Source organism: Sus scrofa, chromosome 1, assembly GCF_054392235.1.
Source record: "Sus scrofa isolate SSC_HxYL_T2T_F1_AM1 chromosome 1, Sscrofa_HxYL_maternal_Yorkshire_Landrace_v2.0, whole genome shotgun sequence".
Lineage (NCBI taxonomy): Eukaryota > Metazoa > Chordata > Mammalia > Artiodactyla > Suidae > Sus > Sus scrofa.
The window spans coordinates 43,057,906-43,082,963 of record NC_139383.1 but is presented as its reverse complement, the minus strand read 5'-3'; the positions used below and the strand labels follow the sequence as shown (position 1 = coordinate 43,082,963).

The 25,058-nt window shown below is 38.5% G+C and overlaps 1 protein-coding gene across 6 annotated transcripts in view; it reads right to left on the bottom strand.

Moving 5' to 3' along the window:
• Positions 1–25,058, bottom strand: part of FAM184A (family with sequence similarity 184 member A) — a 109,241-nt gene that overhangs the window by 49,433 nt on the left and 34,750 nt on the right. For all 6 annotated transcript variants that reach the window (XM_021088987.2, XM_085016432.1, XM_021089003.2 and 3 more), the window contains 5 exons: positions 17,932–18,786; positions 16,385–16,520; positions 14,742–14,923; positions 10,539–10,736; positions 4,746–4,868 (listed from right to left, as the gene is read on the bottom strand). In XM_021088987.2, the coding sequence (XP_020944646.1) occupies positions 4,746–4,868; positions 10,539–10,736; positions 14,742–14,923; positions 16,385–16,520; positions 17,932–18,786 (1,494 nt within the window). The remainder of the gene's footprint in view (positions 1–4,745; positions 4,869–10,538; positions 10,737–14,741; positions 14,924–16,384; positions 16,521–17,931; positions 18,787–25,058) is intronic.

The window sequence follows — 25,058 nt, the reverse complement described above, 5'->3', positions numbered from 1 at the left end:
CTACGTTGCTTCCATATCTTGGCTACTATAAATACTGCTGCAATGAACATTGGGGTGCATGTATTGTTTTGAATTAATGTCTTTGTTTTCTTTGGCTATATACTCAGGAGTGGAGTTGATGAATCATATGGTAGTTCTTTTTTTTGGGGGGGGGCACATCCAACAGCATACGGAGGTCCCCAGGCTAGGGGTCTAATAGGAGCTACAGCTGTCAGACTATGCCATAGCCACAGAAATGCCAGATCCGAGCCGCCTTTGCAACCTACACCATAGCTCATAGCAACGCCAGATCCTCAACCCACTGAGCAAGGCCAGGGATTGAACCCGCAACCTCATGGTTCCTAGTTGGAATCATTTCCGATACACCATGATGGGAACTCCTGAATAATATGGTAGTTCTATATTTAGTTGTTTGATGTACCTCCATACTGTGTTCTACATTGGCTCTACCAGTTTACATTCCCATCAACACTGTAAAGGGGTTAAGGGGTTCCCTTTTCTCCACATCCGCATCATGACCAACATTTGTTATTTGCAGACCTTTTTTTTTTTTCTTTTGTCTTTTTAGGGCGATACCCGCAGCACATAGAGGTTCTCAGGCCAGGGGTCTAGCAGAGCTGCAGCTGCTGGCCTACACCACAGCCACAGCAACCCCAGATCTGACTGCGTCTGTGACCTACACCACAGCTCACGGCAATGCAAGATCCTTAACCCACTTAGCAACACCTGGGATTGAACCCATGTCTTCATGGATACCAGTCGGGTTCGTTAACCACTGAGCCGTGACAGGAACTCCTATTTGTAGATCTTTTGACTATAGCCATTCTGACAAATGAGAGGTGAGATCTTGTTTTTGATTTTTTTATTTCTCTAATAATTGGTGATTCTGAACATCTTTTCATGTACCTGTTAGCCATCTGTATGTCATCTTTGGAAAAATGTCTTTTTAGGCCTTCTCATTTTTTGATTGGGCTATTTTTTTTCAATATTAAGTTATATGAGCTGTTTATATATTTTGGATATTAGCTTCTTATCAGTCATATCATTTGCAAACATTTTCCCCCATTCAGTAGGCTTTCTTTTTTTTGTTGATGGTTTTTTTGCTGTACAAAAGCCTTTAATTTAAATCAGGTTCTACTTGCCCCCCCCCCTTTAGGGCCACACCAGCAGCATATGGAATTTCCCAGGTGAGGGGATGAATCAGAGCTACAGCTGCTGGCCTACACCACAGCCACAGCAATGGCTGATCCCAGCCGCATCTGCAACCTACACCACAGCTTGGGGCAATGTTGGATCCTTAACCCACTGTGCAAGGCCAGGGATTGAACCTGCATCTTCCTGGATACTAGTCAGGTTTGTTTCTGCAGTCACAACAGGAATTCCCCACTTGTTTATTTTTGTTTTATTTCTTTTGCCTTAGGACACAGATCCAAAAAATATTGCTATGATTTATGCCAAATATTTACTGATCTCTCACCATGTGTCAAGCAGCATAACAACTATAATAACACTTTATAATAAATCCAAATTATTTTCACTTTAGTAAAATATTGAAAAAACATATACACTTAAAAAGCCTACTTCTAGAAGAAAATCTACAACTTAAATATTATAAGAACATTAAAAAGGCCATAATGGCCAGATTTATTGATGATTCAGCTAGTATTCTGTCTTCAAAGGTAATCCCAAATAAATAGGATAATAGGGTTATCCTTCACCTGGGATTTTAAACTCATTAGCTTTCCTTAATATCCTATTATGATTCTGGCATTCATAAATTTATCATCTAAATCCATAGTTGAACTATTTATATTTTTAGGCTATTTCACTTACAAGGGTATGAAATCTAACAAGTTATGAAGATAGTACATTCTTTAATTTTTTCTAAAACAACTGCTTTCAGTTTTTATGAACTATGCCCTCTTTCCTCTTGTCTTTCCAGAGATGTATCTATTTTCCATCTATTAAATATAAGCAGAATAGTCCTTATTTAAAAGGCAGAACTTCTGACTAGATTTTTTTTTTAAATGCGACTATAGGTAGTTGGCAAGAGGCACATGTAAACACAAGGAAGCAGAAAAATGGAAAGTCACTGAATGAAAGAAAGATGTACCAGTCATACCAAATTAGAAGAAAGGTACTTATACAATATCAAATAACACAGGCTGAGCCAAAAAATATGATTAAGTAGCTAAAACAATTTTATATTTGTATGCATACAGCTAAGTCTCTAAATATATAAAGCAAAAATTGACAGAATGTGAGGAGAAACAAGCAAGTCCACTATCATAGTATCAATTTTTAGGAACTGATAAATTAAGAAGATAAAAGTCAAAAGGAATATAGAAGAGTTGAAGAAGATATCTTAAAAATCTTGATTTAATGGGACAGAATACAGACTACACTGCATTAAACAAGAGGATGCACTCAGGACATTAAGTTTTTCTCATACATTATTAGCCTTAACAAGTTTCAAAAATTGTTTTCATACATACCATGATGCAATTAAGGTTAAAAAAGCATGTCAGTCTCATACAGCTCTTCAAGAAAACAGAAAATGACATAAGTCCTACTTCATTTTATGAGGTTAGGAGAATTCCTTGATTCCAAAACCAGAAAAGGATGATATAAAAGAGGAAAAGTACAAAGCAATCTTATTCAAGCCTAGGCTCAAATATTCTAAAATGCACATGAGAAAAACTGAATCTAGTTCAGTATAAAAAGATACACAGTTCCCATTGTGGCTCAGTGGTAACAAACCCAACTAGTGTCCATGAGGATGTGGGTTCAATTCCTGATTCTGCTCAGTGGGTTAAGGAACTGGCATTGCTAAGGTTGAGGATCTGAGTTACAGTGTAGGTTGCAGATGCAGCTCAAATCTGGTGTTGCTGTGGCTGTGGTGTAGGCCTGCAGCTTCAGCTGCAATTCGACCCCTAGCCTTGAAATTTCCATATGCCATGGGTGCAACCCTAAAAACGAAAAAAAAAAAAAAAGATATAAATTATATATATAATCTGTTATGACTGATGAGGACTTATTCTAGAACTCTGAGGTTGACTTAAAATTATAAAATTGATTAACATAAGTACCATACTAATAAATTAAAGAAAAATGGGTATGATTCCAGTAGATGCAGAAAAATCAATATCAATTTGTGGGGGCTTTTTTTTTGAATTAAGGGAACTAGAATTACAAGAGAATTTTCTAAACCTGATAAAGAGCATTTACAAAATAAAACTCATGAGAAGCATCACAATTAACTGTGAAATGTTGACATCCTTCACTTTAAGAGCAGGAAACAAAAAACAGAATGCTTATTATCTTTGGAGATGCTAGGAGATGTCCTGGGTTGCAGGAAAGGCAGGTGCACATGACAGATGAGTCAGAGAGATTCTTGGGGAGCCATTCTGAAGCAGCACCATAATATTACTGAGGTGCTAAAACATAATTGAAAATGCATCCAGAAGGAAAATCAATTACATATTTATTAGAATTCTTCTCAGTGAGATTACATATGTAGGTTGAAGGAATACTTAACCCTCCTGCAATTGACAGCAGAACTCCAGGGGATCTGCTTGAGAAACTCAGATGGTCACGAAACTACCTTCTAGTGACAGTGGGACACCAGAATTACAAGGAACACAAATGGAGAATGGGGGTGCAGTGGACAATCTTGGACAATCAAGGAGGGACTGAGCTTCTACTAATAACAATCTTAATTTTCTATTACACCCAAATGTTGTGCTTGGTACCATCTCTGGATAAATGTTTAAAGATAACTAAAGAATACTGAGTTCAAATCATTAGCCTGCCCAGGGGCACTCATGTGTTTTGGTGTGGTTTCTGTGAGCAGAAGCAGAGTGATGAGAAAGCAGAACTTAGAGACTGCTGGGAAAGATAAGGCTAGTGAGGTAGGGACAGCTGAGAAGACGAAGATGGGTCAAAACGAGAACTTGTTTTAGGAAGACTAGATCTACAAGCACATGATGGGTGGACTGGAATGGAAGGAAAAGAGGACAAGAGAGGGATTGTTCTAGGACACAGGAGAACTAGGGCAAAAGAGAAAGGGACGGGACAAAATATTATGGCTTTTCAATTGTTTTTACATTTATTTTATTCATTGATTTCTTCATTTTTGATTCATAATATTTTATTATATCCTATTCTTAGATTTTTATTTTCCAAGCTAAATAATACTATTTTCATATAGAATTTAAAAATTATTTTAGATGTCACTGTCTAGAACTTGTAAAGTCTCCCCCCAACCCCTTTTTTTGGCCTTGCCCTTGGCTTGCACAAGTTCCCAGGCCAGGGATCGAACCTGAGCCACAGCACTGACAATGCCACGAGACCACTAGGAAACTCCAGTAAAGTCCCCTTTTTAAAAATGGAGATTCAAAAAAATAAAAATAAATAAATAAATAAAAATGGAGATCGAGTGTAGAGAAAACAAAGTCAATGTTTTGCAAAAGGGTAGAGAAACCTCTTTTGTTTTCTTTCCTATAGAGGATGGTATTGTTTGTTTTGCCCTCCCCCATTAAAGCACCTTGGTCCAATATTTTTTGTAGTAAAATTTTAACTGGTGAGATATAATCAATGCACATTAAAGAAAGGTTTTTTTAAAATTATTTTTTACTCTAGATATGTTACTTTCACTGAGGCTCACCTACTTATACTATGTCATCAAATAAGATACTATCAGTAAGACATAACATAGGGGATTGATTGGCCTAAAGAACTCTTACCTCTTGATTGGCTGAATTCAGCTTGTCTTCCATTTCTTCCTTCAGGTTTTCTAGCTCTTGTTGAAGCTGATTTTTATCCTCTTCCAGGTTTAGTTTCTCCTTTTTATATTGTTCCTCCAATTCCTTAAGAAAAAGAAATTTTTAAGAATTAACAGGAGTTCCCATTGTGGCTCAGTGGGTTAAGAACCTGACATAATCTCCTTGAGGATGCAGATTCCATCCCTGGTCTTGCTCAGTGGGTTAAGGGTCTGGTGTTGCTGCAAGTGGCAGTGTAGGTCACAGGGCAGCTTGGATCTGGTATTGCCATGGCTGTGGCATAGGCCTGCAGCTGCAGATCCAATTTGACCCCTAGCCTGGGAACTTCCACATGCCAAGGGTGTGGCCATAAAGAGGAAAGAAAAAAAATTAACAAAACTGCAAATATTGTATAGTTCAAAGACTGCAAGAAAAAGACTATTCTGTTTCATATTTCATGCTTTGCTTTTCAAATTAGCCTTACCCTTAACTATAGTCTGCAAGAAACCCAGCTCAAGCTTCTAAGAGTCCTCTCACACAGAACTTTCCAGCAAGTTGGGACAATATGTGTAAAAATGTTGTCATCTAGGAAAGCTCATGAAGGACTCAGCGCCAGGTTTCTTATTGGGCACTGGCCACATCGATACCCCTGACTAGCATGCACAAAAATCCCAAAGATCAATAAGGAAAGTATAGGTTCAGCATAAACCATATTGTTTGCCTACATAATTTAGGCCCAGTGAGCCACTCTTACCAGGGAATGGTGGGAACACTCCTGAAATTCAAGTTCCAGATACCAGCCAAGGGCCAGCCTTGCACAATGTTTTCTAAGGATGGCAGTTTCAGGTCTGATGTGTTATCTCTTTTATGCATGGGCTCTGTATATTCACATCCTTTTTGGTAACTAAGTAACAAGGAATGGTGAAGTTATCTTTAGCTAAATGTTCTTTAAAAGATAATTGACAGTGGAGAAAGACTATTTGGAAGGAGGCTAGTTTTAGCTTAGGCTCAGACATGAGCTATCTGGGCAAGAAAAGCATGAAGGAGCAAGTGATAAGTGATTTTGAGAAAAGGCAAGTGTAGAGATGAGGCTATCACAGGAGGTTTTGTCTATGTTCACATAATGCAAATTCAAGTCATCTATCTCACGGCAACCAACAAGAGCTTGTAAGAAATGTAAACAGTGAAAGTAGATTTTCAAGGAACTCAGCAACTGAAATTTAATGGGTCAGGGGATGATTAGGAGTGTAGTAATGAGGCAAAAATTATATTGATGAAAGATGCCTTGATTCTAGCACTTAGAGCTTAGTATAAAGGGATAAAGAGAGGCAAAAGGCACCTGCAATTTAAATATTCTAATAAGAAAAGAGGAGCCTAAGGTGAAAATGGAATGTAGATATAAAAAAGAATAAGGAAGAATAGCTATAGGGGAGATTACTGAAGCTACAGTTACACTAAACACTTTACTATAAAACTTGGAACAGGAGTTCCCATTGTGGTGTGGTGGAAAGGAATCTGACTAGTAACCTTGAGGCTGGGGGTTTGATCTCTGGCCTTGCTCAGTGGGTTAAGGATCTGGCATTGCTGTGAGCTGTGGTGTAGGCCAGCAGCTATAGCTCCAAGCCTAGGAACTTCCATATGCCTATTCAGCCCTAAAAAGCAAAACAAAAACAAAAACAAAAGCCTGGAACTGAGTCGGTAAGCATGCACACGCACATGAAATCAAAGCTGGAGGGACTGGTCCTGGAATAGTGAGCTGGCATGGAGAAAACAACCACAACTTTGAGAAATAAAATCATTAAGTTTTGTCTTTAAACCCACAGCAAATATAACACTCAATGGTGAAAAGCTGAAAGCCTTCCCACTAAAATCTGGAACAAGGCAAGGATGCACACTCTCACTACTTCTATTCAACATAGTATTGGAAGTCCTAGCCACAACAATCAGACAAACAAAAGAAATTAAAGGTATCCAAACTGGAAGAGAAGAGGTAAACTATCACAGTAGGCAGATAACATGATACTATATATAGAAAACCCCAAGGACTTAACTAAAAAAACTACTTGAACTGATCAACAAATTCAGCAAAGTATCAGGATATAAGATTAACATTCAGAAGTCAGTCGCATTATTTCTGTATACCAGCAATGAAATATTAGAAAAGAAATACAAAAATACGATACCTTTTAAAATTGCACCCCCAAAAAACCAAATACCTGGGAATAAACCTGACCAAGAAGATGAAAGCTTATATGCTGAGAACTATAAAACATTCATCAAGAGGATTCAAAGAATGGAAAGATATTCCATGTTCCTGGGTAGGAAAAATTAATATTGTGAAAATGGTCATACTACCCAAGTAATCTACAGTTTCAATGCAATCCCTATCAAATTACCTATGACATTTTTCACAGAACTAGAACAAACAATCCAAAAATTTATATGGGACCACAAAAGACCTAGAATCGCCAAAACAATCCTGAAGAACAATAACCAAGCAGAAGGCATAACTCTCCCAGACTTCAGGCAATATTATGAAGCTATAATAATCAAGATAGTGTGGGACTGGTACCAAAGCAGACATACAGACCAATGGAACAGAATAGAGAACATAGAAATAAACCCAGACACCTATGGTCAATTAATCTTCAACAAAGGAGGTAAGACTATAAAATAGGAAAAAGACAGTCTTTTCAGCAAATGGTGCTGGGAAAACCAGATACCCGCATGTAAATCAATGAACCTGGAACACATTCTCACACCATGCACAAATATAAACTCAAAATGGCTTAAAGACTTAAACATAAAGACAAGATACCATCAAACTCCTGGAAGAGAACATAGGCAAAATATTCTCTGATATCAACCTTCCAAATGTTTTATCAGGTCAGTCTCCCAAAGTAACAGAAATAAAAACAAAAATAAAGAAATGGGACCTAATCGAACTGATAAACTTTTGCACAGCAAAAGAAACCATCAAAAAAACCAAAAAGACAACTTATAGAATAGGAGAAAATAGTTTCAAATGATGAAACTGACAAGGGCTTAATCTCTAAAACATACAAACAACTTATACAACTCAACAGTAAAAAAAAGCCAACAACCCAATTGAAAAATGGGCAAAAGACCTAAACAGACATTTCTCCAATGAAGATATACAGATGGCAACAAGTACATGAAAAAATGCTCAACATCACTGATTATTAGAGAAATGCAAATCAAAACTACCATGAGGTACCACCTCACACCAGTCAGGAAGGCCATCATTAATAAGTCCGCAAATAACAAATGGTGGAGAGAGTGTGGAGAAAAGGTAACCCTTCAGTACTATTGATGGGAATGTAAATTGGTACAACCACTATGGAAAACAGTAGGAGGTACCTCAGAAAACTAGACATACAACTACCATATGACCCAGCAATCCCACTCTTGGGCATACATCCGGACAAAACTTTCTTTGAAAAAGACACATGCACCCGTATGTTCACTGCAGCACTATTCACAATAGCCAAGATATAGAAACAACTTAAACGTCCATTGACAGATGATTGGATTAGGAAGATGTGGTACATACACACAAAGGAATACTACTCAGCCATCAAAAAGAACAAAATAATGCCATTTGCAGCAACATGGATGGAACTAGAGACTCTCATGCTAAGTTAAGTACATCAGAAAGAGAAAGACAAATACCATATGATATCACTTATATCTGGCATCTAATATCCAGCACAAATGAACCTTTCCACAGAAAAGAAACTCATGGACTTAGAGAACAGACTTGCGGTTGTCAAGAGGGAGGGGGAAGGAGTGAGAGGGACTGGGAATTTGGGATTAATAGATGCAAACTATTGCCTTTGGAATGGATAAGCAATGAGATCCTGCTGTATTGCGCTGGGAACTATGGTCACTTGTGATGGAGCATGATAATGTGAGAAAATAGAATGTATACACGTATGTGTGACTGGGTCACCATGCTGTGCAGTAGAAAATTGACAGAACACTGTAAATCAGCTATAATGGAAAAAATAAAAATCATTATAAAAAAATAAAATTGTGCAGGTCCACTTAAAAAAGGTTTTGTCTTTAGCTATATAAACATATAACAGTACGTTTAAATAGAAATATCATTCTAAAAGGAATTTTCATTTTAATTTTTTTTTTGGAGGGGGCCACCCCTGCAGCAACATGGAGGTTCCCAGGCTAGGGGTCCAATCCGAGCTGTAGCCTCTGGCCTAAGCCACAGCCACAGCCATGTCAGATCCGAGTCATGTCTGCGACCTACACCACAACTCACAGCAATGCTGAATCCTTAACCCAATGAGCGAGGCCCAGGATCAAATCTGCAACCTCATGGTTCCTAGATGGATTTGTTTCTGCTGTGCCATGATAAGAACTCCTCATTTGAATTTTTAATTAAGTTTGGGTGTTGAATATTTTCTCAACTAGTTCTCAGAAAAGGAAGTGACAACAAAGAGGCAGAAGATCTCAATTCACATCTCACCTCTTCTATTTATTAGGTTTGTGGTTCTGAGTAAATTACCTAGGTTTACTAAGTCTGTTTCACAATCTCTGTAATAAAAATGACAATCTCCGAGACATAAATAATAAAGAATACGTAGGAAAGCTTTTAGTAAACTATAAAGTGCTATTTGTATAACAACCATAATTAATACATGCCTACATGATGTGGTGGTTAAAAAATGCCTTCAGGTTTGATATCCAAGACCTGAATTCAAGGCCTGACAGATTCTTACTTATTGCATGTGTTTGAGCAAATGTTTAACCTCCCTCCTTTTTGTAAAATGAGTTACCAATCAAACCAATAGCAATGCTACAAGAATTAAATAAAGAAGTAAATGTACAACATCACCACAGTGGAAATACTAGGAGTAAGAAATACTAGTAAGAAAATACTAGGAGTTCCCATCATGGCGCAGTGGAAATGAATCTGACTAGCATCCATGACTACGCAGGTTTGATCCCTGGCCTCACTCAGTGGGTTAAGGATCCAGCATTGCTGTGAGCTATAATGTAGGTTGCAAAGGTGGCTCGGATCTGGCATTGCTGTGGCTGTGGCGTAGGCTGGCAGATACAGCTCTGATTGGACCCCTAGCCTGGGAACCTCCATATACCTCAGGTGCAGCCCTAAAAAGACCAAAGAAAAAATACTGATAACTAATATTTATTTATCACTATATGCTCAGACATGTCTGGGCTCCTAACACTTTATCTCACTTAACACTCACAGGGATATTATAACATGGATCTTCTCTTCATCTCTCAAATAAGGAGCCTGAGGCATAGCATTGCTGGCCCCAGATTAAGCAGCTAATAAGCTAAGAGCTCAGTGTAAAGCCCCAATCTGTCAGACACCTTGCTTTTTCTCCTATATAATTACTGTCTGTTATGCATTACTATTAGCAAGCTGATTACTTGATGATTGATGGTAAAACAAAACAAAACAAAACAAATCATCTTCCCAGAAAGAAAACTGTCTACAGGAGGTTAAGTGCTTTGGCTACTGAGGCTTCCTGAGGAGCACACCTATGTTGCTGCCTCACAAAAAGGCAGCTCAGGATCATGGGAGTGTTTCTGTTACATCTTACACAAAGTAGAAAGGGCTCATATTAATTTAACAAACTACATCGCATATAACTACTTTTATGTATGTTACTCTTTGAACCTAGATTTACAGAGTGATCACAGGACAGTAGCTGGATCGCTGTAGAAACCCCACCAATTTAGAATGCAATGCTAAGTTGAATTTTTACACACCATTTGCAGTTTTTTCTTATCCCGAATTACATTACTGTGGACAGCCTCAATTGCCATATGGTGCTTCCAAGCTAATTCTTCCAAAGTCTTAGAATGGGCCTCATTTAATTGAGCCATCTCCCCTTCCAGTCTATTTTGCAGGTCTTTTAGCTCCATCTCATAATATTCTTGCTGGGTTTTCTTTGCCTCATTTACTTTCTAAAATTGAAAAAAAATAAAGATCAATAATTGGCATCTGCTTTTTTTCCATTACTGCTATTAGTATTTTGAACACTCAGTAAAAAGGTAAACTTGCATGACCCAAGTGCTACAGGATTTAGACTATGGTACATGAGAATTCATCATTGGTGTTCTCAGAAAATCACATGGTAGCACAGGCAAAGTGAGAAATTTTAAGACAAATGATAAAATACACTATTATTAGGTTTGAACCAAGTGTGAGCAAGCACATCTGCAAGCTTTAGAGAAAAGGGCCTCCCATGTTTTTAAAGTTGCACACAAAACAGCTTACCAACTTACCCACTCAAATGATCTTATTAGTCACAATTTTACTGAACATCTTATATGCCTTTCATTTAAATTTATTTTTATTAAAGTATAGTTGATTTACAATGTTGTGCCAATTTCTGTGGTATAGCAAAGTGACCCAGTTACACACATACACACACACATATATATACATACATTCCCTTTCTTATATTATCTTCCATCATGGTCTATCCCAAGATTATATACCTTTTATGCATTCACAGTCTAAAGATAAAAAAGTCAAAACACAGTGGCAATATAATGTTTTAAGTTCTATGTTTTAAGCTCTATGAAGGTAGTATATATTGCATGTTGTGAGAGTGTACAGGAAAGGAGATGTGGAATGTTTGTGTATGAGAGAGAGCAAGAGAGAGTGAGAGAGAGAGCAAGAGAGGGGGAGGGAGATAAAATAAGGCTTTCCAGAAGAGAAAATGTCTGAGCTGATGATAGTGACACATTCTCATTTAATTCTCACAAGTCCATCAGGAAACCAGAGAGGAGAAAATTTCAAAACTAGATTTGATGTCAAAAGCCCGCCTGGATAAACACTTCCAGCATTTTGAAAGCTGAGAAGCAGTTGACCTGGCTGTGAAGTTAGGGAGGCGGGAAGCTCATGGGGCTGAGCAGTGTGGCTGGAACATAGGGATGCAAGGCTGGGAGTGGTGAGGGATGGGGCTCCAAGGCAGGCAGGGGTCAGATGATGACAAGGGCTCTTTCATGCTAAGGATGCTGGATTTTATTCTGATGAGGATGAGAAATCACTGAAATTTAAGTAACATATCTGTCTAAAACATGCTTGCTGTTTAAGCCATTCAGGCTATGTGGTTTTATTACAGCTGCCCTGGCAAACTAAGTCAACTTGTCACAGGGAAGATGTAGAAAAGAAAAAAAGAAAGGAAGAACTTTGGGAAGCACCTGAATGTAGGGAGGAGGAGGAGAAAGAGAGAGAGGCCGGTGAGGGACTGACAGATTTGGGGAGGAGGAGGGCCAGGAGCACCACGGAGGCCTGTGGGGAGAAGTGTTACAAGGAGGGAGGGCAATTGGTGTGAGTGCTGCTGAGAAAATGGGCACAGCTTTTGGGTGTGGTGGTTGTGTTGTCATGGGTGCCATCGAATCCAGTTCAACAGAGCAGGAGAGGGGAAGCTGGACTGAAAGGAGGAAAGCTCTAGAAGACTCTCAGAGGTCAACACACGTCCTCTGGGTCACTGATGCCTCCCAGGTGGGCAGGGCCATCCTGCTGTCTGGCCTCTACAACAGCTGCTGTCTGCCTGCCTGGCTCTGCCTGCAGGTTCCAAGAACTACCCATGTGGAGATGAAAGGTCCTCATGACATAGGAAGCAGCACAGGGTGGAGGTGGAGGACACGGGTTTTGGAGTCTCACAAACCTGGGTTCAAGTTCCAGTTCTGCCATTTATTAGCCATGTGACTGTGACATTCATTAGCCATGTGACTGTGACATTTATTAGCCATGGGACATCCACAAGCCTCAGTTTCTCTATGTGAAATGGGAATGATAAGGCAGAATCCATTTTACAGAGTTGCTGAAGATGAGATAAGCTGCCCCAAAATATTTAGCAACATATCTGGCCCACAGTAAATATTTTACAGTTGTTAGAAATTATTTTACATAAGAGATTATAATTATTCCCAAGGCCCAATGAGGGAAGAAAAGCCCTAAGGAAGATTCTTGAATATAAGGTACTGGACTTTCTTTCCTTTCAAAGGCAGAGGTGTAGATAGAGAAAACAAACCCCTAGCCTCGTCCCTTCTTCCCTGGGACAGCCTGGGTCTCAGCTCTTCCTTTCCAGCCTCCCCTACAGGTTTCAGGGGTGCTGGGGTTCAGGGCTCAGAGCAGTGTTCTAGGGCTGGATCCCAACCCTTCTTCTAGCTCTCTCTGACTTGGGGGCCCTAGAATCCAGAGCCCCTACTTGAATACTTGAAATAAACATTTTTAAGGGTCTTTTAAAAAGACCATCACCTCCAGGTCTTTTCATTTCACAGCTCAGACATGATGTCCCTCTTCTCGTAGATCACAGCTTCCATCTATAACACTGCACGAGTTAGGGTTCAATCAGAAAAGCAAGGAAAGAAAGAAGGAAGCGGTGATGAGGAAGAGAGACGCCATTGGGCAGGGTGGGCAGGAATTCCTGGGCATGGCTGAAGCTGCTGCCCACGGTCAGAATTTCTTCAGTTTAAAAAGTAATTATCTTGGCAGTAGGCTAGTGAGCTGACTGAAGGCAGGGAGAGTGGAGGTGTCTAAATCTGGGATATGAAAATGGATAGGAAGAGGAGAGGATAGAATAAAAATACATTAAGGGAGCAGAACTAAAAGAACTTGGGAAAAGATAGGGGGTTAAGAAAAGGGTAATGGAGAATGACTCCTAGGTTTCTGATTTACCAAACTAGATAGACTATAGGGCTATTGGTTGAAAAAAGGACTAAAGGAAATATACTATTTTGTGGGGAGAAAGTTTCAGGCATGTTGATTTGACACGTTTGTGAGAAACAAAGATATCTAGGGGGAGTGAGATACACAGGACTCAAGTTCAGGGAAGGACCTGGCCTAGAGGGATAGCTTGAGGAGCTCTCCTTGAACAAGCGACAGCTGATGTTACTGCAATGGAGGCACTTGTGGACTGAGATGAGAATTCGAGAGGAGCATCCAAGGTAAGGATGCAGGGCAGAGAAAGAAAGCTCCCAAACAAGACTGCAGGGTCAGGAGACAGGAGGAAAGTGTGCGAAAACCAAAGAGAGAAGCTGAAAGCCAGAGAATAATCAGTACCACAGTAAGACCAGGGCCACCAAGTCCAGCAACCCAGATGTTACCGGAGGCTGAGCCCGATGCTGAGTCTATGGAGTGGTGACAAGGGAAACCAGCCCACACTGGGGTAGTGGGATGAATGGAAGGTGAGTAATGGCAGGGAGACCAGACATATTCAATACACTCAGCTTCAAGAGAAGGAGGAAGAGTGTCCCAAATTCCCACCTGGTATTGTAGATTGTAGATCTACACTGTATTGTAGATACGGGAAAATTCGAATAAATATTCAGTAATTACTCTACACATGACATGTCTTATTTTTTTAACTCAGAAATTGAGTACACTGGCATATGAATTTTCAGAGGTTGATTCTTGTCATCTTTTTTGGTTTTAGAGACATTTCCTAGGTGAATGTACAAGAACATTTCCTAGGTGAATGTTCCATCACTAGAAAAACAAACATATTGGCACAACACTGTACATCAATTATACTTTAATAAAAAATATACATAAAAAAAGAAAGCTTGATTTTATCAGTTAGTTTGACAGCATCAAAGAAACTTTGCATATTTCATTTTGCTTAATAAAAAAAAAGAAAAAAAGAAAAACAAATATGCTTAACCATAACAGACATTTCATTGAAATACAGGTTTCTTCAGTTTTTGGCATGAAATAAGTTGAAATGTTCTAAGTTTTTATATTATAAATTATTATTGACAATATTTTGAACATATACACAATATGAAGTAGTCCAGCTTTGTACCTTTTCCCTTTAAAAGAAAACCAAAACATTACTAGACTGTTATTTGTGGAATAGAGGTAAACATTTAAATAAATCATATCTGAAAAAGAATAAAACTGAACTTTTCTTCCTTTCTTTGGTGGAGGCTGTGGCGTCCTCCACTGCTCCTTACCTTCTCCAGTTCCAAAATCTGCTGCTTCTGCTCTTCATCCAGACTCTGGGTTTTGCTTTGCAAAAAAGCTCTTTCTTCTTCAAGCTGAGATAATCTCTCATTGGCCTTCGATTTTTCTGATTCTAGATCTTTAATTGTAACCTCCTGGGTCATTTGAGTTGCTTGAAGCATTCCAATATGACCTACTCCCCCAAAATAAAACCCCAATTTAAAATCTGTTACATTGTGGTATAAAACAGATTCTAGTTAATGATACAATGTACTTAATACCTAAGTAAAAGCAGTGGTCTACATGTACAAACAGTTCTTTGGTTTCTTCACTGTATAAAATAGAAATATTTACCACAAGAATACTTAACTATCTAAGAAGAATAACTTAAATTAGAAAGAAGTCCCTTCTCACATCACTGATGTTGCTCCCTGCACCTAGGACCACTCCAATCCTTTTTGAAGATTTCAAGTTATACAAGTTGGAGAAGCAGTTCCTCAAGGGTACATATGAAAGTCTTGGAAGTAAAACAAAGTAAGGAAAGATGCACTGACTGGCACTATGGCATTAAAATGAGTAATTTATTCTGTTCTAATCTCTTTCCTCCCCCAAATTCTAAGATAAAAAGGGAGAAAATGTATTCAGGAAGTAAAGACAACAGGCAGCAGTTTGGTTGAAACTAAATTTGTTTTAGACAACAGAGTTCATAAAGAATTAAGGCAGAGTAATAAGAGACAGATAAGGACAGGAAGGTTATGAAAAACTAAAATAAATGACAACAGCAAAAAAGAAAAAAAAAAAAAGAAAAAAAGGGAGGGGCTGTATGAACAGAGCCAGAGAGATGAAAAGTGAGTGTGAGAAAAAAGCCTCAGGAGGCATGCGTTAGGATAGTGGTCCTCCAAGTGCCCTGGACCAGCAGCACCAGCAGCACCTGGGCCACCAGTCAGCAGTGAAGCTCACCCCAGACCTATGGAACCAGAGACCTGGGGTTGAGGCCCAGCAACTGTGGTTGCATAGGCCCTCCACGTGGTTCTCACACAGGTTAAAGTTGCAAAGCTACTCCTTTCAGGGAAGGGGTATCTGGGATTCACCCATGAGCCAACCAATCAGATGACATCCTCATAGAACCTGTTCAAATGGCTTCCCCTTGGCTCACCAAACACCCGGGCAAAAATATCACTTCAGATTGGCATGGGTACCCCCAACACACACACTAGTAAGGGCTATCAAGTGAGTACATCAGCCATGGCAGGATGGGCAACCCAGCTTTAGCTTAAAATGAAATGAGGCTGCTGCTAATTTAAATATTTCCACTAATTTAAGTATTTTTAAATATTTTTAAAGTATTTTTGAATATTTAAAGTATTTTAAATGTTTCAAAAGGAAAAAGCCCCTCAGTGTTTTTCTTTTAATGACTGACTTTATTGGTTCTCTAAAACCTATAACTTAATTTTTCCTATAGAAATGTATTCCTAAAAATAAGTTATCATTTGTTTATTTTATGATTAATTAATACCATAATAGAATCCTTAAATATATTTAGAGTCTAAATATAATTTGAAAATATGAGAAGAGAAGGTTAATTTTATCTTGAATTAATATTTAAGTGTGGCTGTTAGCTGGGGAATACACCAAGAACTGTGGTCAGACATACTAGCTTTGAGGACAAGATCTGAAGCTTGCTGTTGTAAACGTTCTCTGGCTGCTGCCAGCTCACTTTCCACTTCCTTGTGCCTGCTTAATAAGGCCATTTCTCCCTCCTTGGCATCATCAAGCTGTTTCTGAAGAACCTAAGAAAGATTGAATAGCCATTATTAATATGCAAGAATGATACTAAGGTAATAATTCATTTAAACTACCAGCAGTAACTTTCTCTTATTCAAAAGTCACACTTAACAATACCTAGTTTTGAAGCTGTATTAGTGATAACCTGTTATCTTCATAAGGCATATGACTCAATCATGAAAGCCTATTCCACCCTCCCTAATATATTTAAATGCTCCATGATATTAAAAACACAGCTGTAAAATTTCATATGCCAATAAAACAAAGAGGCTTTCTGTAGAGAATTTTTGGCTTCTTTTCAGACTGGTGCCATACTCCTTTTTAATTCAGGTTTATAAAGCAATCTTAATTATTTGCTCAGTGTCTGGATATCAGCTGATGTGCAGACCATAATTAGTGAAGGAAAGGGAAAAGACATAATTAAACCCTAAGACCAATATTTCAACCTTCCCAAATCACTGTGAAAATATTCAAATATTCTTTAATATCCATAAACAACCTTTTCATGGAATTCCTGCTGTGGCTCAGGGGGTTTAAGAACCTGATTAATATCCATGAAGATGAGGGTTCAATCCCTAGCCTCACTCAGTGGGTTAAGGATCTGGTTTAGCCTTGAGATGCAACACAGATCCCAGATGCTGCTGGATCTGGCATTGCTGTGGCTGTGGCTGTGGCATAGGCTGGGAGCTGCAGCTCTGATTCCACCCCTATCTCTGGGAACTTCCATATGCTGTGGGTATGGCCCTAAAAAGAAAAACAAAAAGAAGAAAAGGAAAAGAAAATCCTTTCATAAACAATCAACAAAGTTTTGAGCTTATCTCTTGGGGTCTTTAATACCTGAAATTGGGAGTTCCCATTGTGGCTCAGCAGGTTACAAACCCAACACAGGCTTTATGAGGATGTGGGTTTGAACCCTGTCCTTGCTCAATGGGTTACAGACCCAGGATTGCCCCAAAATGCAGCATAGGTCATAGATGTGGCTCAGATCTGGTGTTGATGTGGCTGTGGCATAGGCCGCCAGTTGGAGCTCAGATTCAGCCCCTGGCATGGGAACCTCCATATGCCCTAGGTACAGCCATTAAAATACATGGTGCAGCCATTAAAATATATGTATATGTATATATACACATATATATATCACACATTGATATATATATATCACACATTGATATATATATATATATACACACATATATATATATACACACACACACACACACACACATATATATATATACCATACATTGTAGGAAGTAACAGCTACAAGGTAGTAAAAATTATCTTTCCATTGATTTTCTCACAAAAGTAGAAAAAAAAGCAAAATGGATAAAAAAAAGTTAAAGTGGTCTAATCAGAAAGAAAAAGAGAAAACTGGAAAAAAAAATCCATGTGTTGAATGTAATATTCTTTACTCACCTGAACATTGTTCTCTGCTGTAACAAGCGCTAGCTGAAGCTTTTGGCATTTGTCACGAAGACTTCCAGCTTCATCCTGTACCATTTGCAACTCTGTCTTTAATTTTCCTATGGTTTTTCGTAAAATTGCTTCTTGTCCCTGAAACTCTTTTCTAAGATCTGCTTCCTTTTCTTTGCTAGCCTGGAGGCTTTCAGCTGTGAAAAGCTGTGACCTTTTCAAAGTATCTAGCTCATGTTCATAAAAGGACTGAGCTTTATGCAGCTTGCCTTCATAATCTTCAATTAGCTTTTTCCGCTCAAGCCTTAGCTCTTCCAGTGTCTGGTTTAGGGCCTCCACCTCCATTCTGTGCAGCTCCTCTGCTTTCTCCTGCCCCTTATTGACTGAGGCACTGTGATCCTGCTGTGACTTCAGCAGCTCTTGGATCTCCCGTCTGTGAGCAGTTCTCAAATCTTCCAACGCCAACCGTTTGTCTTTTTCAAACTGTACTTGGAGTTGTCCAAAACTCCGTAACCTTTCCTCAAACTTTCTTCTAATCTCTTCGACCTCTCTAGACATGGTTACGATGCGTTGGACATGCTGGGCTTCTGCACAAAGCTGCATGTCCTCAATTCTGTGCTTATAAGCTTCAAATTCTGCCAAAGCCGCCTGCTTCATTTTTACATGATCTTCCAATGATGCTTCTAAAACTTGAATCTTTCTCTTAAGGTCTAACTCCTCTGTTACTCTGCTTTTATACTGCAATATTTTTTCTCTTGTCTCTGCAAGAATTTGTTGGATTTCCTCTTCATGAGCATCTTTGAGGGCTTGAATTGCAGATTCATGCTCATCGTTTTTAGTGTTCAAAGCATATATTACCTGCATGGTTTTAAGAAAAAAGGAGAAGAATTCAATAAACCATATTATTTTCTAGAGGTTAATTCTTTCATTTTCATTGATTTTTTTTCTATACACATAATATTGGCTACAGTAAATATCAAGGACTAAAACCTCATGCCTTTCTTTTATACTCATAGATTTACTTTAATTTTACTTTTGTACTCATAGATTTAAGTACACATAGATTAACTTTACTAAGCACAATCTTAAAATTTGCATTTGAAGACTTTTTAAGTAGGATTAAAGCATTCAAAATTAAGTATGTTTTCCTAGAAATGAAACAGTGATGAGAAAAGAGACAAAGGAGACTACCTGTTCTTTGAGAAGAGAGTTTGCTCTAGCCCAGTCCAGCTTCCTAGAGGCTGTGGTGGGATCAGGAGAAAAGCCTCATAGTAAGTCTCTGCCCTACCCAGGAGGCCTAGAGATGAAGGAGGCTTTGCATGAGCAGGAGATCCAGGCCCTGTGTCTTCCCAAAGGCCTCTTTCAACTGTTTTTAAAGATAATGCTTTTCTTTTCTTTTTTTTTAAATTTTTTATTACATTTTCCTTTTTTTTTTTTTTTTTTTTTTTACACTGTACAGCATGGGAACCCAGTTACACATACATGTATATGTAATTTTTAAACTGACAAGGTTTTGCACAGCAAAGGAAACCAAAAAGAAAACAAAAGGGCAACTTACAGAATGGGAGAAAATAGTTTCAAATGATGAAACTGACAAGGGCTTACTCTCTAGAATATACAAGCAACTTATACAACTCAACAGCAAAAAAGCCAATCAACCAATGGAAAAATGGGCAAAAGACCTGAATAGACATTTCTCCAAGGAAGATACACAGATGGCCAACAAGCACATGAAAAAATGCTCAACATCACTGATTATTAGAGAAATGCAAATCAAAACTACCATGAGACACCACCTCACACCACTCAGAATGGCCATCATTAATAAGCTAATGTTTTTCATTCCCAAATGGTCTTACAAAATCCGATTAGTACTTTTGTGCTCACCAATCAAATACTGTGATTTTACTCACTGCCTAATTTCCCCTCTGCCTCCAGGCAAGTCAGATTCCTAGAGCCAAAGGGTTCTGAGTACAGGTCTTTATTTTCATTTCAGTTCTGGAATTTTAAGGATTTCACTGAGATTTCCCCACCTTAATTCCAACAACAGCATCTTCTCTTTCCAGTAACACTCCCATTCCTTTTTTTTTTTTTCTGCTTTTTAGGGCCATACCTGAGGCACATGGAGGTTCCCAGGCTAGGGGTCTAATTGGAGCTACAGCTGCTGGCCTATACCACAACCGCAGCAACGAAGATCCAAGCCATATCTACGACCTACACCACAGCTCAGAGAAACGCCAGATCCTTAACCCACTGAGAGAGGCCAGGAATCAAACCCACAACCTCATGGTTCCTCACAGTTGGATTCGTTTCCATTGTGCCATGATGAGAACTCCACACTTCCATTATTGCATGATCCTTGAGGTCTTCCATAGCACCACCGTGGTCAACCAACAATCTTCCTAACTATTACTTAAGGCTTAGAGATGTGCCCTTGTCATTCTGAAGCAAAAAGAAGTGAATACTACATACTTCAACAATCTAGAAGCTAAAAATCAGTGTCCTAGAACTTTGCTCACTTTAATGTGATCTTACTCTGGCTTTAGAAATGAAGTTCGGCACCAAATGCTTTTGCAATTAAGATGCAAAGCTGTTGCCCTCTTGTAGAGAACTTGTTTATGCAGCCTGAGCAACCAAGACAGACTACCTGGCTCTCCACAGATCCTGGTAACTGGAGTCCTGCTGCTAAATCTAGGCTGCCACTTGCTAGCCAAGTGGCTACACCTGCAGAAGGAAGAATTCACACTGGAGATACCCCCCACAGGGGCTTTACTCTCTCCAAAAGGGGCTTTGTCTTCCCCCTGTCCATATACTTCTAGGTCTGCCGCATCAGTTTTTTGTCTTTTGGGGGCCTCACCTATGGCATATGGAGGTTCCCAAGCTGGGGGTCGAATCAGAGCTGTAGCAACTGGCCTACACCACAGCCCACAGCTACAGCCACAGCCACAGCAATGCCAGATCCAAACCGTGTCTGCAGTCCACACCACAGCTCACGCCAGATCCTTAACCCACTGAGGGAGGCCAGGGATCAAACCTGTGTCCCCATAGATACTAGTCAGATTCATTTCCACTGAGCCACAATGGGAACCCCATGCTGTATGGATTTTATGAGAGCAGGTATGAGATGTAATCATATAAAGGAAAAAGGATTAAGAGATGGCAAGATTCCATCTGTCTTACCACAACTACCCCTTTTCCTAGTAGGTCCACAGGAAAATACATGCACAGAAGGGAAATGCTTGTTTAGTGTCTCTCTTTTTTGGTAAACCTAATTTCAAATTCTAAGTTCTGTGTCTAATAAGCTAACATAGATGCCCATGGAAGATTTTCATGTACACATTTAATTTTTTTCTTTTTCCAGTCACACTCATAGCATATAGAAGTTGCTGGGGCCAGGGACTGAATCCAAGCTGCAGCTGTGACCGATGTCACAGCTGCAGTAATTCTGGATCCTTCTTAACCCACTGCACTGGCCAGGGATCAAACCTACACCACCACAGAGACAACACAGATCATTAACCCACTGCACTACAGCGGGACCTCCTGCACATTTAATCTTAAAAGTAGCCCATAAGCAAGAAAGTTGGTTGGCTTCCTATTCCATTCCCTCAGGGCCACACCTGTCCACCACATCAATGCCAGAAAAGAATGGAAAGGGCACTATGGGAAAACACACGAACCAGATGGAGAGAAGTCCATCTTCCAGAATGCCTAGAACAGAGCTGGTCTGGACCACAGGTTGCAGACCTCCCCAGGGCACATGTCTGCATGCATCCCCTTTTTATCTTCCTAAGCATGTGGAAGGAAAAGAGATAACCCCAAGAGATGGAATCCCCAAAGAAAATATCACACTGTTTGCACTTTGCTCTAGGAAGTGATCTTGAAAAGGACCAGGCCATGGTAGGGAAATTCCATATAATTAGGGATGAAAAGAGTGAGGGAAGCAAATATGAGCTTTCCCTTGTCAACACAATATTGAAATACTCTTTTCTTTTTTTGAATTTAATTTCCTTTCAGTCTTCAAGAGTCAGCTCAAGTCCTGTCTCTTTTAAAGTCTTCCAAGATCACCCATATTCATGGGATTCTAGCTTTTCTTTATATCCACCATCACCATTTCCTTAGGACCATTCATTCCTGAAACTCAGCAAATGTTGGATTGATTAAATTGGGGTCTTGACAGCAAGGCTGGAAAGCTGTGTGAGGATGTTAGAGAGCCTAGAAAAGTATATGAAGATATAAACGCTCAGGAGCACACAAAAATGTGAATTAAACAGTAAAGTTAAAGGGGACAGAGGTTAGAAATTAAAGTATTCATGTTTTAATTAATTAAATTCTAATTTAGAACGGAATTTAAGTAAACAAAACACCTGAGAAATAGTAGGGAAATATTATGGTAGGGAGTTCTATTTCATTTTATATTCTAGCAAACCAGAGCCTGCAGACCAAATGTGGCTGCTGCTTGTCTTCAGAAATAAAGCTTTATTGGAGCACAGCCCTGCCCATTCCTTCGTGGACTGCCCTACAACTGCCTTCCCACTATAACAGCAGAGTTGAGTAGTTGTGGAAAAGACTTTATCACCAACTTCTGTTCTAATACATACATAGTCCATCTTACAAGTCAAAATGGGCAGCTTATTAAAAAAAAATCTGAATTTGCATAATTTTGTTTACTTTATTCTAAATAGTACAGGCTTTGTACCACTATAGCTCACATGCTGAGTATGCCAATTATGTGATCCTTAACGTACATTATATAAAATAAATACAGTACTACACTGACCACATATATTTGTATCCTCCAGGAAATAAGTTTCTAAAACCTTAAAAATGAAAAATGAAAGGATGCCAAGTACAATAATAAATTAATAATGCCCTCATAAATGACCATTTAAAATATGCCACTATTTAATTATATTATTTTAAAAGCGAAAATGCTATATATGAATTTTCAAGTACCTTAAGTGTAAATAATATCCTCTAACAGTTCACTTTTCTAATAATTACAAAGGTAATCATTTATCAGTATCTTCTCTGATTAATTAGTATTTCTCAGCCAAAGGCAATATAAATGGTTCTTTGTTTTCTGAACACATAGAAGATACATGACCTGAAATAACGTAATAGACCCAGACTGAATTTTTGACCCTAAGTAAAATAACTTAATTGCTCCAAGCTTCAAGTTTCTCAATAGTAAATGAAGATTGTTTTTATCCTACCCCAGTGACATTGTTAATAAGGTTAATTTATATTGACATTTTAAAAAATAATGTTATATAAGTATTTTTTAGAAAATAAAGCAGTATAGGATACCAAGGATTAGATGTATCATTTATTTATGGAGGGAATGAGACTAATTTTGAAAGAAACTTCAGTAAGTGATTGTAATCATCCATAAAACTGACTAGCATTTTCCACATAAGAAAAGGAAAGTCTCTAATGTCTCCTTTCATAAACTATTTTAAAAAACATTAAGAGCCATTTGCGTTTTTCTGGAACTATGAACGTTCATGGAATAGGATAGTACAATCATTTCAGCAATTTCATACAATTTCACACTTCCATTTTATGCCAGTAATGCATAATTTAACTATATATTCCATGATGAATAAGCAATTGTGAGTAATTTTTATTTTTTCTATGAAGATTTTCAGATAAAATAAGAACAATTCAAAATCCTAGTTTTAAAAGGCTACTTAGGTAAAAACAAGTTGATTCTGAAAGTTCTCATTGTTGATGCTATGAATTGAAATGGGTTCCCCCCAACCCTACAAAATTCACATGTTGAAGCCCAAACCCCCAACATGATGTTAGATGGAGATAATGGGAGATAATTAAGTTTAGAGAAGGTCACAAGGACAGGGTCCTCATGATGGGATTTAGTGCCTTTATGAGAAGAGACACCAGAGTGCTTACTTCCTCTCTCTCCCTCTGCCACATGAGGACACAGCAAAAAGGCCTACGGCATTTTTTATGGTAGACATAGCAAATATACTGGCAATATAAACATGTTCCCACTAAAATCTAACTCACTAGTGGAGTTCTCATCATGGCTCAGCAGTTAACAAACCCGACTAGCATCCATGAGGATGCAGGTTGGATCCCTGGCCTCGCTCAGTGGGTTAAGGATCTGGCGTTGCCACGAGCTGTGGTGTAGGTTGCAGATAAGGCTCAGATCCCTTGTTGCTCTGGCTGTGGCAAAGGCCAGTGGCTACAGCTCTGATTCAACCCCTAGCCTGGGAACCTCTATATGCCACAGGTGTGGCCCTAAAAGGACAAAAAGACAAAAAACAAACAAACAAAAAAACACAAACAAACAAACAAAAAAACCAACTAACTCACTAGTAATAAAGTATGTTCACTGAAAAAGTATGGTATATTAGCTTGAAGTACTTTAAGTGGACCTTAATTGTTGCATATTATACCAACAGGTTTAACATTGTTAACATAAAGAACTCATTGAATTAATGATGGTACATCTATATAGTATAATACCATAAAACCATTAAAAAACACATCTCACTTAGGGAAATATTTCATAAGAAAAAGTCTGTTGTATAAGGTAAATACACATGCTACCATATACAGTAAGATCCAATTTTATACAGGGAAAAAAGCAAGTGTGTGTGTGTGTGCAGATATAGATTCAAAGGTGTGTAAAGAAATTAACCAAATTGTAACCGAAGATATTCAGTATTTCTAAGCTTTCTGTAATGAATTATGTTACTGTTATAATCAGAAAACATTAAACTATTTTAAAAGATTAACATTAACAGTGCTAAGAGAATGAATCAATACTCAAAATGCCTTAGCTGCAGAAAAATATAACAATGAAAACAAAATTAAAGGAATATCTGCCAACAGATACCCTTCAAATTTCCTTAAAAATCACTGACAAAACTGATTTATAAAAATTATCCTTTAACTTCTTTAAGATTATTGAATATTAATCATTATAAGAGAGAACATATTATTTTGAGGAAAATGTAAAAAAGTCAATTACCTACATAAAGTTTGATAGCTTACTAGCAAATCTTTAATGGTCAATTCCTACTTCATTCAGTCCTCCCTTCAATAAAAATTTACTGCACACCTGCTATGTGCCAAGACCCTCTAATTGGTACAGAAAGCAC